The following is an 18,041-nucleotide window of genomic DNA, read 5'->3' as shown; positions in this document are numbered from 1 at the left end:
ATGTACTTATACAATTATATATATATAAATTTATATATATTCTCGTTCATTAGTTGACAACATACTCTGACAAATATTTGAAATAACAATAAATTTAAAACAATTTGGCATCGTACTTGAAATTATACCTAAGTTTTGTATTGAGATTGTGTTTTCTACTCGTTTTGTATACCATTCGAACAATTTGGCAAAAGTAAAGTAATACATATTGTAGTGATATATATATCATTTATAAGCTTTAGAAAAACCGCTTTTACACGTTGATTAACAAACATAAAAATACAATGAAAATATTTATACACAAATTAGTTGAAATTGTGAGCAATTGAGACAAAGTTAGCAGGAAAGAGAAAAAGATCAGACAGAACTGACAGCTAAATAAATGTCTAAATACTATTCAGCTTGCATACGAAAATATTTGTATTTATTTTACTAACTTTTTGCAATGTTCTGTATAAAAAATCTAACGTCTAGCGAACTCAATTTCTGACAAATTTCCAATAACTTGTACTTACTACACATACACTGCCCAGAACATATTTATAGCATTTAGTCAACATAAACTGTCTGGATTAGTATCTAATAATTGTTTCGTTTTCTTTTCTTACTTTGCGCCTCATTTGTTGCAGGTATCTTACATTGTAAAAAAATACGTTAGTATCGCTTCATATTTGTTTATTTGTCACAACACAGAACTTAACTCAACTACTTGAAACAATACTGCTGCTAAATAGAACTAATACAACTACAACTACTACTACTACTACTAACTGTTTTAACAACTCTTTTTTAATATTACTGCAGAGCAAAGATAAACTGATAAGCTGAATCGTATATATATACATAAATATACACATATATATATATATATGTATATATATACAAACCACTCTTTACGTATTTATATCTCTCTGTGTTGAAAACCCATTCAAGTAGTGCTCCCTTTGTCGGGCATGTGTAAGATCTACCATACATTGCAACTTACTAACAAACGTACATACTTTCACAAACATACACACACACGCACACACACACACATGTACATGCACAGATGACAGTCTCCTTAATCGTAACAGTTTTTGTAAGCTATTCATTTATGTGTGTCTATCTGTTCCTCCCTCCTCCTGTCGTCAACCCACCTAAACGCTCTGTGTATTTGTATCACAAGTTTTCCAAACCCAATTATCACATAACTCGCTATCTATCAGCACACGCATACCATGACAGTTCTATATGTATATTTACTATATACCAGATATATATATATTTACCAGCCAAATCGAAAACTTGCGAGCTGTATTCATTTTGTAAATGTTAATGTGTAAAACTCATAAATGTGCAAAGATATTTACTTTTGTTGTGTGTGTATTCAAGTTCCAAAGGTACCAACAACTACTACTTACATGCATACATATTCAACACACATATACAATGACGTCACACACACACACACTGTTATCCGCACACCCACTAAAATTTGTTAAATGTATTTATATTATATATTCTTTCATTTCTTTTTCTCTCTTCTAATCATTTTCAAAATCATTCTCGAAACACTCCAAAAAATAAATATATATATATAAAACAATCAAACAAATCAATAAATATATATAAATACCTATATAAAAATACCTAAATTCGTTTTCAAATATTTCATTTTTGATGCATTTCATTTGAAACTTATGAATAAATTTCGTACTTAAATTCGAAATGTAACGAACAAAAATTTGTTAACAAAAAAACTACCTACCAAAAAAAACGAACGAAAAAATAACAACAAAACTATACACGCAACAAAAACGAAAACAACAACAACTACAACTACAACAACAACAACAAATAACAATTTTGAATACATTTCTAAATGTACACTTACAAATCTGTCTCTATCTATAAAACTCTGTCCCACCCGAAATGCTTTTATTATCTAACATAAATTTTATTTAACAACTATATATTTATGTATGTATAAATATATATTTTCAACTCGATTCGTTTGCATTTGAAACGTGCGCCAACAAAAACCAAACTTAAAAATACTAAAAAAAACTAACAAAAAAAAAAAAACAAAATCGATTTGCAAAAAAACTAATGAATGAAAAACAAATGCAAATTTTGTTAAATTCTTATTATTGAATGATAATTGTATAACATGAAATTTGCGAAAAACGTACAATCAAAATGCAAAAGAAAAACGCCAAACGCTTTAAAACAATCGCACGTATCCTCTACTACAATACCGTTACCTATCCACTGCAAACCGTTTCCGATGAGCCCTAAATCCCCAAAGAACGACCCAGCCCCAACCTGATCCCCAGCCAAGTGGGCGGTTTAAATACGCAATTAATCAAAAATATCGAAACAACTTTCAAAAAACAACAATGCAAAATTCAGAATAGCAGCGCTAGGAAAACAAAAACAGAGAAGAGTGTAGCCAGAAGAGTGGGGCGAGACAAACAGTTAACGGCAGCAGTGCCAAAGACCGATAAAGGCCAACGAATAAGTTAACCATTGCCAAAGAAAATATCAAATATATATACATATATTCTTGGAGCATAATTTTAAGGTTTTTAAAACCAAAAAAACAAAAATAAAAACCAAAAAAATAATGAACAAAACCAAGCAATACGCACATGTTCACAATAATTAAAATTTTCGCAGCAAGTTAATCAAAATTAAGCTAAAGTTCACAATATTACTAAGTGTTGTTTGTTAGACTAAGTTGCCAGTTCAAATGTTGTTCTAGAAATTACGAAATACTTATAACTAAATGCGCCTAGCGTCAATTTATGCTTACCGAGCTGGGAGATTTGGAATAAAAAAGAAACACGCCACTTAAAACGAATGCACTCTTAAGGCTTCATAAACTTAACTAAAATCTAAATACTAACCTGTATGTGTATGTTTGTCTACTTCACACTATTAACTATCTATCTCTATCTTAACTAATATATATGTTTGTATTATAAGACTCAAGGCTTCAGCACATCGTCTAGTTGTACCACTACTACTACTACTATATAAACTATATGCACTCTTCTAGTAGTTCTCTTAAGATCTAAAAAAAAATAAACCACACACTAAGCAATACAGCAATACAATTTTTCGCCAAGTCGCACACGACTTGAGCCCATATCTATAGATCCAAAGATCTTATAGATTTTAGATAGAAAAAGTAAGAGAGAGAAGAATTTTTGGAAAGTAGCAGAGAAAGCAGAAACCGCACACACAGAACCTTGTAATCCCAATCAACTAACCTAATGATAGTGCGACGTTTTACAGTCGCCTTCTTTCAAATTTTCACGAAAGGCCTCGTCGAGCTACTCCCTGAAATTGGATCCGCCGGGCAAGGGCAAGGTCAAGGCCAAGCGAAAGCCGCTCAGCACACCCGCGTCGCCGTCGCGGGTCGCGCGCCAAGAGCCCCAATGCACCTGCATGTCCGCCGAGCAGTATGCGCGCCTGAGAACCGATCCACGTGTTAGAGGTGAGAGAACAAACCAAACAAAAATCCAAACAAAAACCAAACCAAGCCAAAGCAAAACTCAACCAAATCTCAAACTCTATAAGCAAATCGGTTAAGTCAATTAGTTAATCGAGTAAAACCTTCTGTTTTTTTTTTGTTTTTTTTTGTTGTCGACCTTCTTTTGCTTTACGTTTCGGGCTTAACTTAAAGTTAACGCGTTGACGTCTTTCCCTGTTTTTGTTTTGATATGTAAAGGGATTTGTTTTGTTTTTTGTTTTGATTTACGCTTAGCCATTGTCTCTTCATATATACTTGTATTACAATGTACCCAGTCGTATATACCCAAAATGAAACAGTTAAACGCAAACTTAGCAGTTAGACGCCAAGTCCACCGCATCCCCCATCAAATCTCATCGCCATACTCATTGCAGGTTCATCCACCTTGCCGCGTAATGTCGGCTCACACAGAATCACCGATGTCGATGGCCAGCAGCAGGGCAAGGTTGTAAGCGCCGTGAGCAGCACCTCACTATATGACAATGTCGCCAGTGGTGGCCCAAATGTTGTCCAAGGAGGCGGTAAGTTTGAATCCCAGATCTGTGCAAAAATTCGAAAACGATTGAATTGAAAATTTAAAAACTGAATATTTAAAGATGATTAAAATAAACATAAAATCTTCTTAACACCAACCTTAACTTAATAACTCGATTGATATGGATTATTGATCACTTCAAACAATTTAAAATTTCGCAAGGGTCACTCAACTTTATGAAATCCATTTCAGTATTGGGCTGACAATTAAAGCTGAACTGTTGTCAGTTTTCTTTTCCACTTTTGACATAATAATAATATCATTTATAATTGCTTATTCGCAGATACCCTACAACGTCAGCTCAAGGGGCAAGAGGGGGGCATGGTGGCCAATGCTGGTGTCAATACTAATACGCCCGGCGTTATTGTGACTGGCGTGGGCAGCGGCTCGGATATGTGCACACAGAATCACGTGGGTTCACAGGTGGGTAACGACGGTGATGCCGGCCCCTGTCAAATGGACATGGATCTATCTAAGAGCGAGGGCACACAGGTGGGTGGCGGACTGCACCAGAGCGTCGGCACCTCCACTAAGTCGACCGGTACACGCAGCAAGGATTTCAACAATGATGACATGGTGAGTAACGGCAACAGATAACATGTCTGACTCTTCTAACCATCACTCTCCCTCTGTCTCTCTTGCTGTCTCTGTGTGTTATTCCCAATTAGACACGCGAGGCACACTCGCACGATATGCACCACCAGCACAACGTAATCAACAACAATACACGACGCAAGACCAAGAGCACCGAGGATATGAATGTCGATACAAGCACACTGAAGCGCATGCTAAAACCTATGCCCAGCACCGAGAGCCCCGTCACATCGCCGGAGATGGGCCGACGACGCTACAACTATTATAATGCGAATGCCGCACAAACGTTGGGGCCGCAGCACATGCATCAGCATGGCATGGGCATGAACGCCATGACCATGGGCATGGCTGGTGGTGGTGGTGGCGGTCTAGGCGGTGGTGGCCATCACGTCATGAACAACAATACTATGGGTCGCAGCAGCGGCAGTGGCAGTCAGTCGTCTCGCTTCTCCGGTTCGAGGTGGGTCGTTGTTGTGTTGTTTACGCTGCGTAAATATAATCATTGCTTACATTTTTGACTTTGGCATTTTACGTACAGATCGTCGCATGAAATTGGACGCGGCTATCCGCCGCGCAATCTCTATTTGGAATTGGAGCGGGAGCGCGAGCGCAACTGCATTGAGGGTTCGCCGCCCTCGGATAATGTAATGTTTGATAATCAATGCTATGCGACCACGCCCAGCTCCAGCAATGGCAACTCCGATCAGGATCAGTCGTATGGCCAACAACAGCAGCAGCAGCATCAGCAGCATCAACAGCAGCAGCAGCAGCAGCAGCAGCAGCAGCATCAGCAACATCAGCAACAACAACAGCAATCGCATCAATCGCATCAGCCGCATCAGCCGCATCCACAGCAGCGTGCATCGCGGCATCAACATCATCAGCATCAGCAGGCACCGAATGTGACCCCAACGCCAGGCAGTCCCACATCCCGACTGCTCATGGAGTATGAGATGCATTTGCGCAATACGCTGGCCAAGGGCATGGATGCCGAGTCGTACAGTCTGCACACATTTGAGGCTCTACTCTCGCAAAGCATGGAAAATCTGGGTGAGTTGCCAAACCAATCGTTCAATGCTTTCAGTTTAGTTTAGGTCTAGTTTTGGGTTACGCTTTTGGTAGCAACATTTCGTTTTCCTAAACATTTCTCGTTCTCGTTGTTGTTGTTGTAGCTATTTAACCCTCTCGTACTTGCTATCATTTTCTATTCTGCCTTTTGCCCTTATCGAATATTTAATTAGCCTGAGCCTGAGCTCTTCTAGTGTTGTTCACATTGTAGTTGATAGGGACAGTAGGCAATGTGTGATAATCTGATTAATGTGAATTACCTTACGGCGGGTATTTTGTAGAAGAAAAAAAAATCGCGATTAACTAACAAAGGAATTTCCGATTGAAATCAGAATCAGCATAGAAAAGCAGAACTAACAATTTAAAGCTTAGTCATCGTCAGTAGCTAGTTGGGCATCAGTTCATGCATAGAGTCAATAATCGGATCAGTAGAAACTTATACCAATAAACATAACTAACTAGCTTGACTGATCATATCATATTAATGCTTAGCTTCGGCAGGTTATCATAACTCATTCAATGATTAAGATATATAAATAAATATTCAACTAGTTAATCGCTGACACTGATTCCATCTAAATATTTTTGCTCAACTTTATTCCTTATGTGATTTATTCGTTATGCAATCGTCGAAATCTTCCTCTTTCTCTCTCTATATATCTTTCTCTTAAAAATAATATTTAAATAACTAAAACTTAAATACTATCCATGTCCATATCATCAAATTTGCTCATCATGCGCCCGCACACAAAATACCACCACAATTGTCACACCACGCAACAACAACAACAACAACAATAATAATCTCAACATCACTATCAACAACAACCACAACAACTACAACAACAATCATCAGAATTCGCTGAAAGCCTACCAGGATCAACACAGCGCAGCCCATATCCACTACGTAGGCGTAAGTAGTTCCATAGAATGCACGTCTCTAACTGATTCAGTGTCTAAACATATCCTTAAATATCTAAACATAAATATCATAAATGATCGCTATAAGAGCTTTGCAAATTCTAAGCATGTTTATTTGAATTAGCAATAATCTAATCAATTATTGTACACATGAAATTAATTCGCTTTGCTTGATTTTCCATGCAGCCAATGCCAAATCGTCAACCTTGCCGCTGCCCCCACATCGCCCCTTGTCCACCATACGTGATAAGGAGCGTGAACGGGACCGGGATGGCTACTACAGTGATCGCAATGAGTTGATACGCGAACGGGAGCGTGAAAGAGATCGCGGTTATCTATCCGATCATAATGCTAGGTAAGCAGTCGACTTGAGATTCTACAGCATTGTTAATTGACCCATTCCGCTTAACAGTTTCTCCAATTCGCGTTGTGCCAGCTGCATTGGCGAATCGGCACGTGCCCAGTGGTTCCGTCACTCGGATGGCTGGCGTTCGGGCAGCTCTACCATTGGATCCGGTTCCGGCCACGGCATGATGAGCCAACAAATGCCCGGCTCGGGGCACAAGCGTTCGCCTTGGGATTCGCTACCATCGCTGCGTCAGGACAGCAGCCTCAATGATTCCGGCTATAAGAGCGCTCGCGCTGATTCCTTGGAGCAACGGTACGGCCAATTTTTAACTCATTAACTCATTTAATATATATTTAAAATACTCTCTTGTTTTGCAGTGCGGAATTTATTCGACAGGATAGTTTGCGTTCAGAGTATTTGAGTGATCGTGAATCACGCTATGGAATTGTACAACAGGCCTCCATTGAGAGCACCGATTCGCGCATGTGTTATCTTACATCGTCAGAGGTAAGTTTCAGTTTGAATGTTTAAATTCTTAAAATCTGTATAGATTCTCTCTTAATACATTTGAAATGTTCCCAAAATCTATAGTACTTTTTTGAATATTGGGGAAATGTATGATATTTATTTGACTAAGTTATTGTCAAGAGAATATGTTCGTAATTCCGAATATTTTAGCTTAGCTGATATTCATAGTTTTTCCAGCCAATCCAGGCAAACAACCTTTAGATGGAGGTTAAAATGTAGAAAGTATTGTTCAAGTTTCAAACAACTCTGAGCTAATCTGATAATCCTAGTACTATTTGCAACAAATTCTAGCTAATCATTTCTTTATGTCAACGTCAACTGTGATGAAACATTTATTGTGCACTTTAATCATGAATCGAACTCTATTCGTTGTTTGTTGATTTCCCTAAAGGCACTAGGCCCTAATCCTATCCATCAAGTCTGCAATGCTCTCAAAAGTTTTAAGCCGTTTATAAATACCTATTTACTTCGCATAAACCGTTTGTGACACATCGGCAGCAATGACAGCAGCAGCAGCAGCAGCAATTGCCCAATTGCCCAACTCAATGGCTCCGAAAATCCATCATAAAACCCAACCCAGATGCAGCTTCTGTAAAGTGGAGTCAGCCGTCACTCGGCTCTTCCTTCTCTCCGCCCGAATATCCTCTCGAAGAGACAACTGTATTGCTGGTGCTCTATTTATAGACACTGGGGCCAGGCAACTGGGTCAACTGCTAAAGAACTTTAACTGCCGCTGTTAGCGACGTGTTAGTGGCATGTTAGTTAGCAGTTGTGCTGTTAGCTAACAGCGAACGAGCGCAATGAATTTGTGCAGCAATTAACACAGCTTCCAATTGCAATTGTGTATGTGTGTGTGTGTGTGAAGAGTAACAAATATATGTATGCATATATATTCTATATATATTTGAGCACACAATGCATTCACAAAAAATGTAAAAAGAATGGCGGAGGAGTAGTAGCAGGGGGAGGAGGAGGAGGGAAAGTCAACTGGCGCATTTGCCTGGGTAACATAAATGATATTTTTAGTTGCAGCCCAAACTGACCCAGTTTTGCCTTGATTAAAAACAAACTGCCAGGCACAGTACACACACACACACACACACACACACACAGAGAGAACACACACACACTCCTAAGCAAACACAGTTGCAAGCAGCTCGCCCTCCCACAAAAAAAAAGGGAAAAAACTTTCTCTTTTGCAACTCCCTCAGCTTGCAGCCTTGTCAACGTCAACGTCAACGTAGCTGCCTGCCTCCTGTTTATTATCATCATCATCATCATGATGACGATAATGTTGATGTGCGAAATGCAAGTGCTTTGGCTGCCTGCCTGCATATTAAATTGCTGTGCAGCCGCTCAACGCTTTTGTCTGCATCTTTTGCCTTGGACTCGGGGCACGACCCGGCTTGACAAGCCGGCTAATGTGTGTGCGAGTGGGCGTGGCATGCATTATGCATCATGTAATGTTCATACTTGTGGCACGCTTAATGCCAATTTTGATCTCTTTGCCTTGACTCTAATGAGGCGCAGGACAAAACATGTCGCGTCCACTTCAAATGCAGTTACGCATCATTGGACAGCAGCCATCTCACTCCCTCTCCCACACACACACACATACACACACACACACTCGTTAAGAGACAGAATCTCAGCGCTTGTTAATTGCAATAAACTTCCATTGTTACACTGACACATAATTCGCACACAATAACAGCATCGCTCAAAATTCTACTCAGCTACTCCACCTCCTCCTTTTTTCCAGCATTTTTGATGCGGCGCATGCGCTTTAAGTTGCTGGCGCTCTTTAGTTGTGCTCTCTTATGCGCTTTTGCTCTCTCAGTTGCTCTCTTTGCGTCGCAGCTTTCACTTCCAAGCTGCTCTGCTGCTATTGCTGCTGTTAGGCTTCCAGCTGCGAAAGCTTTGATTGCGTTCGCTTTGCTTCGCTCCGCTTGCCGCTGTCATTGCTGCGCTGCTATTTTGCTAGTGTTGCGCTAACTTTTGCTCTGTCGTTTTATAATCAACTCCAAGTTTCGCCTGTTTGCGTGCGTGTGTGTGTTTGTGTGTGTGTGCCTCAGAATTTTGCAATTAAACGATTGATTATGAATATTATCAACAATTTGAACAAACCAACAATCACTGCCCAAATGTGTTCTTAAAGTATACCAAAAAATACAAAAAATACAACAAAGAAAATAGAAAACGAGATGAAAATAACGCGCACACTCGCGCACAAAAAAGCAAACAAATGTGAAAATTGTGTATAAAAAATTGTTTTAAAATTCACGAGCAGCTTCCGTCGCGGCAGTAACTGCAATTTTCTCGCTGTATGTGTTTACTGTGTACGCGCTCGTGTGCATATGTGTGTTTGTCTATGTGTTAGTGTTGGTGTGTTGAAAAGCGCTCAAAAGTATGCAACGTGTGGAAAAATTCACTTTATTGCAGTTGAGCTGAAATACCACACAAAAACAAAACGACAACAATAAAAACTACGACAATAATAACAATAACCACAATAGAGCCAGAAAAAACAACAGCAACAAGAAGAAGCAAATAACAGCAAGTAAATGTCAATAAAACCTAAAACAAAATAACAAACAAAAAAAGGAATGTCACTGAAGGCAGGCATAATAAATATAGCAAAACATGAGAAAGACAGCCTAAATCTAAACCCACTATCTGTGTGTGTGTGTGTGTGTGTGTGTGGGTGTGAGTGTACGAGTGGGTTTGTGTGCTGTGTCATTTTATGCCAAGCCAAGATTAAATGCTCTGTTAATCTCTCATAAGACTGAAGAGCGCCTAAGCAGTTGCCCAAAAATAACAGCAAGTCAAGCAATTCACGTCGCACTCAAGCGTATGTTTATTTTTGTGTCTTTTTGTGCATGTGTGTGCTATGTGTGTGTATGTGTGTGTGTGTGTGTATGCTGGATGTTGTGTGTATGTGTGCGAGGCAATAATAATAAAAATGACAATCAAATTTGCTGCCAGATTGTCACACGCTGCGTATACGTTCACCATTATAAATGAACCAAGGCGTTCATTGCGTATACGCAATGTGCTCAAAATCACTGCGAAAAACGTTTTCAATTAGACTACAACATACATTAAACATGACAAATCCAATAACTATTAGCAAAATACTTGCAACAACAACAACAAAACGAACAACAACAAAAAGGCCGCAATAAAATTAGAGCAAATAAGGCCTAGAAAATGTCGCTGGCAAATGCGATTAGCATCACGTTTTTGCCCTTTGAGGCACGTGTACAATATGTGTGTGTATGTGTGTGTGTGTGAGTGTGTGTGTACTTGTGTAGATGTTGTGTTTTGATAAGCCAGCAAGTTTGTATTAGCAATGGGGCCGGTGTTTGTATGGCTGCCCAAGAATTGTGAGTCTTACACACGCGAATATCTGCTGAAGATTTGTTAAGCACTTTTAGCCCCAATTGTGCAGCTTTAAATCAATTATAGATAAGAAAATGTACATAATACAACAGTTTGTTTGCAATTAAGCACTTATGTTAGTAAGATCGGGTATTTTTACCTTATAAAGCTCGGCTTTTAGGTAAGATTAATGTATATATTTAATTTCGCATTATTGTAAACTTATCTCCTAAGAGATTTGGTTACTTTTAGTTATTTATCACTTTGGACAGCTCAAAGGGCTGTTACTGTTCGCATTTATTCCCCAACGTGTACTCTGAAAATGTTTTTCAAAACTTTTGCAATGACGATTCTAAGTACAACATTACTTTCAAATAAATGTCAACATTTATTTTCATTTACCCAATTCAATCAGCAATGGAGTTTAACTACTGCACATCGATTATTTTTCAATATATCTCTCTTTTATCTCTCATGATTGTAAAATTTGCTTAACTTAACTGTGTATATATTTTACATGTCATTATATATTGTATTCCTTCTTTGAATAAGACTTCTGGCACATCAATTAGTTTGTTACAAGTTTGTCATAGGCAAGATGCACTGTTGTTCAGTGATGAGAGAGCCACTTACAGTGAGAGCACACAAAGCTGCGAGTGCTGTTCAAATAATGTAAATCGTCTGTCGCCTTAACATGGCGTTAAAAGCTTTGTCGAAAGCTTTTTTCGGTGAACACACCTGCGCTCTGTTAAGTCACTGTGGTTAGCAAGCACTTGAAGCTGATGCGCCATGTTTGTGGACTTAAAAGCTTTCGCTTGTCCACAGGAAGTGGCCAGGGGAAGTGGCCACTGTTAAGACTCCTAACAAGCTGCAGTAATGGGAGCTTGATGCTCTGTCTCTTTCTCCCCCCCTCTCTCTCCCTCTCTCCCTTTGTTCACCTCTCGGCGTCTGTATGTTCATCATGATTGCGAATTGTTGAAATTCGTAACTTAATTGTGCATTTCAGATACAATTTATGTGCACTGTATTAAAGCACAAAAGTGTGTGCAACATCATCGTTTGCTGCAAACTTTGAAATGCTTTGTTAAACTCGATACCTGTCCATGCGCCTATCCATTTATGAATTCACAATTTTGGACAGCTTGATGGAGAGCAGAGCATCTGAAACCCAAGACTCTCGTACTAATATTGATTACAAGTCTTGACATTATGCTAATTGAACGTAGTATATTCAAAAGTCATTTGTCTCCATTGGCTTAATATGTAAGTATTTAAATATTTATAAATACACATATAATCTGCCTCATTATTCACGCCGCCCCTCTCGCTCTAGGGGTGTGGCTGTGGGAGGCTGTAAAATATTGTGCATTTAGCTTTTGGGCATCGCATGATCAATCAAATTGATTAATTACCCAAGCATTTTCGATATGAACCAAACGACATTAACTTTTGTGGTAGAAGAACAAATAAATAAAAAAAAACGCAAACTTGCGAAATTCATTAAATAAGCAAATGCAGATAAGAAATTAAGATGAAGCTGCTACAACCGAAGTGAGACACCTACGTATGCATATTTTACAGACTTAAGCCACTTAGCGTAAGGATCCTTTTATTTGTATACCCTGCAAGCAAAAGAAAGGGCATTATAACAATGGATGGTTACTTTATTTATATATATTTCTAAGCAGATTTATGTACAGAGTATTTCCCTCTTCAAACATACTCAACTTGAATTTATCAACTGTTTTTTTTTTCTTTTTTGGTGTGTTTTCAACTAGCAGCTGTAACTTTGTCACTTTTTGCTGCGCTCATTAGCTGCGACAAGCGCGAACCTTTTTCTGCTTTTGTGTCTTTTATGAAGGATGTTGCTTCAATTGTGAGCAGCTTCCCTTTTTAATTTGTTTAAATTTCAGTTTCGCACCTTTTTCGTCCTGGACATTTTTTTTCTTTGTGGCTCGAAACGCGCTGATATCATTAGGTTAAATTGACGAACGCGCTGCCAAACAGCTGAGGCTGCCAAAGTCCCCGAGGCGAGCACCGAAAGACAAAAGGTAAAACTTTTTGCCCACACAATGCAAGTATGGGTGCTCTGTGTGTGTGTGTGTGTGGTTGTGTATTTGGGATAGACTGAAAATGGAAAAAAGCGACGCTAAATCATTTGGCACGAAGCATTTCAAGCAAATTGACGCCAGGACGGAAAGCAAAGTCTCGAGAGCTCTGCAGACGTGGAAATTACAATTTGGCTGGAGAGACCAACCCCCCTCTCCGACCAGCTCCATCCCTACTCCCTCCCTACCCCCTCACTCGTGACGCATCTCGTCCGCTTTTGCAGCCTGACATCCCCATTGACATTTCAATAAGTGAAGAAACTAATTTTTCTGTTCCAACAACAACAACAACAACTAGAACAACAAGAAAACAGCAGAAGCAGACGCGCAAAAAGTTTCTAAGCAGTTTCTCATCTCAACTTGTGCAACTATCATCCTTATCCCCTTTATTCTGCCAACGAGCCATGAGACGGGCAGAGTCAGAGAGAGAGAGAGAGAGAGAGAGAGAGAGTAAAAAAAGTGCAATATTAATTTGCAGCGAGTGCATTAAGGCGTGAGTGGGCGGGGTCGTTTTGCCTCGTGGCAGCTGTCAGCGAAAGTTCGACTTGTACGTGGACAGTTATCCAAGTATTTGACACAAAAATAACAGTTTTTCTTCGTCCATATTTTTTTTTTTAGCTTTTCTTTTTTAGTGCTGACCAAACGAGAGTTTTGTGCAACTATTACACGTATTATTTCAGTTAGCAAACTTGACTGGCCCTTTGCTGGGCAATATGAATTGCCAAAAGTGAACAAACACCCCCCCTTGGCCCAGCCTCCTTAAGTTCTTGTCAATGTGGCGAAAATAGTTGGAAAGCCAAAGCCATTGCCTTGAATTCACTTTTCGATAATTCCTTTTCTTTTTTGCATCTTTTTTTTTTTTATTTTGCAACTGCCCTCAAAATGACAGTCGTATGGAATTCACACTAACATAAACACAAACACACACACACACATGACCCATGGGCGTGGCACTGCGGTCATTTCTCACAGCATATGTGTGTGTGTGTGCCACAGATTTGCTGGTTCGCTTTTGGCCGCAGGCTTATGAAACTTAAGCGCATTGCAATGCATTTCATTGCTGCCTCTTCAAGTTGCCAGGATTTTTGGGTTCAGTTTCGATGCTCTGTCTCTGTGTTATATGGCCAAGGCAAAGTTTTGCGGTGAACTGTAAGTCCGTGTGATGTACGAGAGATCCTTCTCTTTTTTTTCTCTTTTGCTGCAGTAGGCTGCAGTATTGGATAAAAACTGCGAGTTGGGTAATATATTGCCAAAGCTGCCTGTGAGCGTTGCATATGTGAAGTGACTTTTAATGTGTTTTTCTTTCTCATTTACTCGTTTTTTTTTTTTTTAAATGCTTTTCGGTTACAGTCGAAAAGTTTGTAGGTCTTTAGGAATGTTTTGAATTCCGTTTTCTTAATTTTCTTCTGTCTTAACTTAAATTGATGTTGTGCGACAGCAAGTTAGTGCAAACTTCTAAGAGGTTTTAATTTGTTCTTACATATATGTTTTTAAATTAAGACTACGACTCTAATCTTAAAGTTGCACTTGATTCTGAAGTTTATTTGATAAAGTTATGCCATATGAAGCTTTCCAAATTTAAGATGCAGTCTTTTTGAATTTAAATAAGTTTTAATCAAGATAGACAGCTATCATCATAGTCAAAGGAGGAAAAGTCTGTGCAAACCGACACACCCCAACCCCTTGGCACCATTACCATTTTCAACTCTCTTGTGGTCGATTTTAAAATCCTTACACAACTTTTCACTCACAGCGCCAGAGTTCAGAGCATCAGTTTTTGAAGTGGAAACAAAACTTTTATGCCTTTAACACAAAAACAAAAGGAGCAAATCGTCACGAACTTCAATTGAAATCAGTTGAGCTTAAAATCAGTGACGGCATCTTTAATCCTCGATGACTTGCAACGAGGTGCCTGCCTTTAAGCAAATTATACAAATATAGTCATCCGTAATAAAGCCGCTCACACAAAAGCCTTGTGCAAATGAATGAAATGGCTGCGAATACAAGAATGCCAAACCAGGCGTATGACAGACGCTACAGCCAGTCGGCGGTGTGGGAGGGAGTGGAATGGAATGTGGCAAGCAGCATAGTCAACGCATTCATTTCAATTGCAAAGGACGAGGGAAGGCAGGGCAGCAGAGAGCGACGACAGGCAGTTAAAATAAGCTGGTGAAACACTTAAGTCAAAACTGAAACTGTGCTGAACCAAGCCGGTAAAATGGTAAATGGTGAATGGAAAAACTCAAGTCGAGATGACAATCTGGCAACAACAAAAAAATAAAATGCTTGAATGTTACAAAAGCCCAAAACATCAATGACAAACATTTTAACAATTGAACAAACTGGCTCGACTCGACTTTGTGGCAAAACACCTTTTTCCCCCATTCTTCTACACATATCAGCCGCTCAAACACACAACTTGCAAATCAAGTTACCAAAAAAAAAAAAAAAGAAAAAAAAAAAGAAAAATAAGAGTAGCGGCAGAAACGAAAAGTGATGTAGTGGCAGCGGTAGGGGTAGGAACGGGGTTGGGGGCATGTAGCGTTGGTATGGCAGGAAAGGAAAAAGACGCAAATGGCAAATGGCTGGCTTGTTTCGTTCCGCCTTTTGACTCGCCGCTCCTTGATTTCTTCCTTCCGCCAGAGCAGCCGCGAAACGGGCATGTAAGTCCTACCCTAACCAAAAGACTTTGCCCAACTTTTCAACACGCATTTCAAGGCGATTTTTATACCCTGTGTGTGGCTTATAAGCCTATTATTTTTCGTCTGAGTATCAAATTAAGCTTAACTCTGCGAACAGACTACTAGATTCTGTAGGCAGCTATGCTGAAGAATTCTATGGCTATAACTTTTATAATTCGAATAAAAAGCAATTTAACTTGGACATATATTTATTAAGGCTAACCTTATTATTATATTATGATTACAATAGACTCTATCATGCATTTTTTAAATGTTGAATCTAAATATACCCATAAATTAATTTACTTTTTTACTTTTCAATAAATAACTACTATGTCATTATAAATGTGAAGTTTGTTGAGTTTTCCACTTCTATAAATCCAAATTAAAGTGACTTTCAGTTGAATTCCAGCTAATTACAGGGTATATCGCAATAGCTTGCTGCCATTTGCACATGTATTTTTTCTCGCACCTTTGTCAAAAGTCATAAAAAATAATAAAATGTGCGAAAGCACAACTACAACAACTACAACAACAACAACATTTGCAGAAGTCAGCGGCAATCTGAATCTGAATCCGAATCTGAATCCGAATCCTTGCTGCTCACATGAGCGCACACAAATATGAAGACCATAACCTCTTCCACCGCCCATACCACCCACTGCGTTGCGCTACCCCTTACAGTAGACTTTACTCAACCTTCCCTCCCTCCCCGTCCCGGCATTACCCCAATACAGTTGTAAGGGCGCGTGTTGAGTTCCCTTTGCATTTTGTATGTAAATGTAAATGTCGTTTGGCATTCGCGCATTTTAAGCTTGTGCCTGGCAACCAGGCGAGCGTAAGTGCAGGGACGCGTCGGGGGGATGTGTGGGGTGGACTGTGTTGGTGAGGCGTGGCAACCTTCTACCTTTAGCGCTGGGTTGCAACAGAGGCCTCATTTTGGCACCTCGGCACTTTCGGCGCCTGGTAATTGGCATGTGTTCAGCATTTTTGTACATTTCGCACAGTTTGCAAGAAACACGCCCACAAAAGTGGAGCGCGGAGGCGGAACTGGGGGAATAAGAGGACCCATCCGCTTTGTAACTTGTCGGATTACTTGGCACGTTTGGCAGCCAAAAGATATGAATATAATTAAATGTAACAACTACATTTTTACCTCTTATAAGGCAAATGTTTAAATTGAGGCGCTTCTTTTGAGTTGTATTTGCCCAGGTGTTTATGGCCAGGCCAAAGGCGGCGTAAAGCCATCAACTAAATTGCCCAGGCAGACCCGGAAAGGCAGCGCATTAAACTTGACTGCCAACTGTATGTTGTATGTCCTTGTTGTTATTGTTGTTGTTGTTGCTGCTGCTGCTGCTGCTGCTTGGTCAACAATTAAGGCAATGACAAGGGAAGATTAGTCCAAAAGTTGGAAATTAAGTTGAATTGAAATGTTGTGCATTTCTTCTGTTGTTGAAATGAAGTTTTTAACTTGATGCGACCTCACTCCCTCTTTCTCTCTCTCTCTCTCTCTCTTTCTCTCTCTCTTTCTCTGTATGTTTCTATTTCTTTCTCCATCGAATGAGTTTCTTAATTAGGTCAGACACGAAACAAGCAAAATTGCAGGTTTAAAATACAAAAGAATTTTAAAGAAATTCCAAAAAAGAAGAAGACAAAAATATAGAAGACAAATAAATAAAACGAAAATAATTTGGGCAAATCAAATAACAAATGCAAATTGGATTTCTTAGGTTTGCTTATCTTAAGTTAAGTTTTAATAGAGCGATAGATAGACTTCAAACTACAGCAATTTGAATGACTTTAAGGCACACTAATCATTTTGGTTAATGCTTAGTTGGAAAGAGATACGAAAACAGTGAAGTGTTGTCAAATGGAATATAATAGTAAGCCTTAATTGATTCAGAATATATTTCTTCAGAATATATTTCTTGAAACAATAATATCTTTAATCAAGACTAAGCTGTACTTCATGTTAAAGTATCTGATGAGCCAGACTTTAAGCACTTGATAAATTTGTGTTGCCTACTTTTTAGAGCAGACAAACAACCTTTTGATTATTGCTGTGATTGGGATCAGATATGTCTTTTATAAATACGTTTTACATAAATCACTGATTTACATCAAATATTTACTTGAAGCTAACCAATAATCGAATTTATTCTCACTTTTCTTGCAGGTAAGTTTCAATGCAATTTGCGTTTGTTTGCTTTAAAAATTAGAGCGGTGGTGGTAAGTATTTCTTATATATATATCGAGTTTTGAATGTGGTCATTTTTCGAATTTATGAAACCAATGAAAATGTTGCTAATTTATGGCTAAGAGTCTTTGGCCAGGACACCTCAAAACAAAGCTGGCT

At 39.0% G+C, this 18,041-nt stretch overlaps 1 protein-coding gene across 8 annotated transcripts in view; it reads left to right on the top strand.

Annotated features, from left to right (window-relative positions):
* LOC6558325 overlaps positions 1-18,041 on the top strand; it is an 87,611-nt gene that overhangs the window by 1,755 nt on the left and 67,815 nt on the right. For 3 of the 8 annotated variants that reach the window (XM_043215694.1, XM_043215693.1, XM_043215688.1), the window contains exons 4-12: positions 3,283-3,484; positions 3,895-4,041; positions 4,339-4,631; positions 4,724-5,109; positions 5,188-5,415; positions 5,494-5,699; positions 6,825-6,993; positions 7,051-7,299; positions 7,365-7,494. In XM_043215694.1, coding sequence (XP_043071629.1) covers positions 3,283-3,484; positions 3,895-4,041; positions 4,339-4,631; positions 4,724-5,109; positions 5,188-5,415; positions 5,494-5,699; positions 6,825-6,993; positions 7,051-7,299; positions 7,365-7,494 — 2,010 coding nt within the window. Of the gene's footprint in view, positions 1-629; positions 654-3,282; positions 3,485-3,894; positions 4,042-4,338; positions 4,632-4,723; positions 5,110-5,187; positions 5,416-5,440; positions 5,700-6,573; positions 6,631-6,824; positions 6,994-7,050; positions 7,300-7,364; positions 7,495-18,041 lie in introns of those variants that run through there. The other 5 variants (XM_043215692.1, XM_043215691.1, XM_043215689.1 and 2 more) reach the window with 4 other exon arrangements.

The sequence above is a fragment of the Drosophila grimshawi genome, unplaced genomic scaffold (genome assembly GCF_018153295.1).
Source record: "Drosophila grimshawi isolate 15287-2541.00 unplaced genomic scaffold, ASM1815329v1 contig_44, whole genome shotgun sequence".
Classification (NCBI taxonomy): Eukaryota; Metazoa; Arthropoda; class Insecta; order Diptera; family Drosophilidae; genus Drosophila; species Drosophila grimshawi.
The sequence above is the reverse complement of the archived record's forward strand: the minus strand, read 5'-3'. Positions and strand labels throughout refer to the sequence as shown.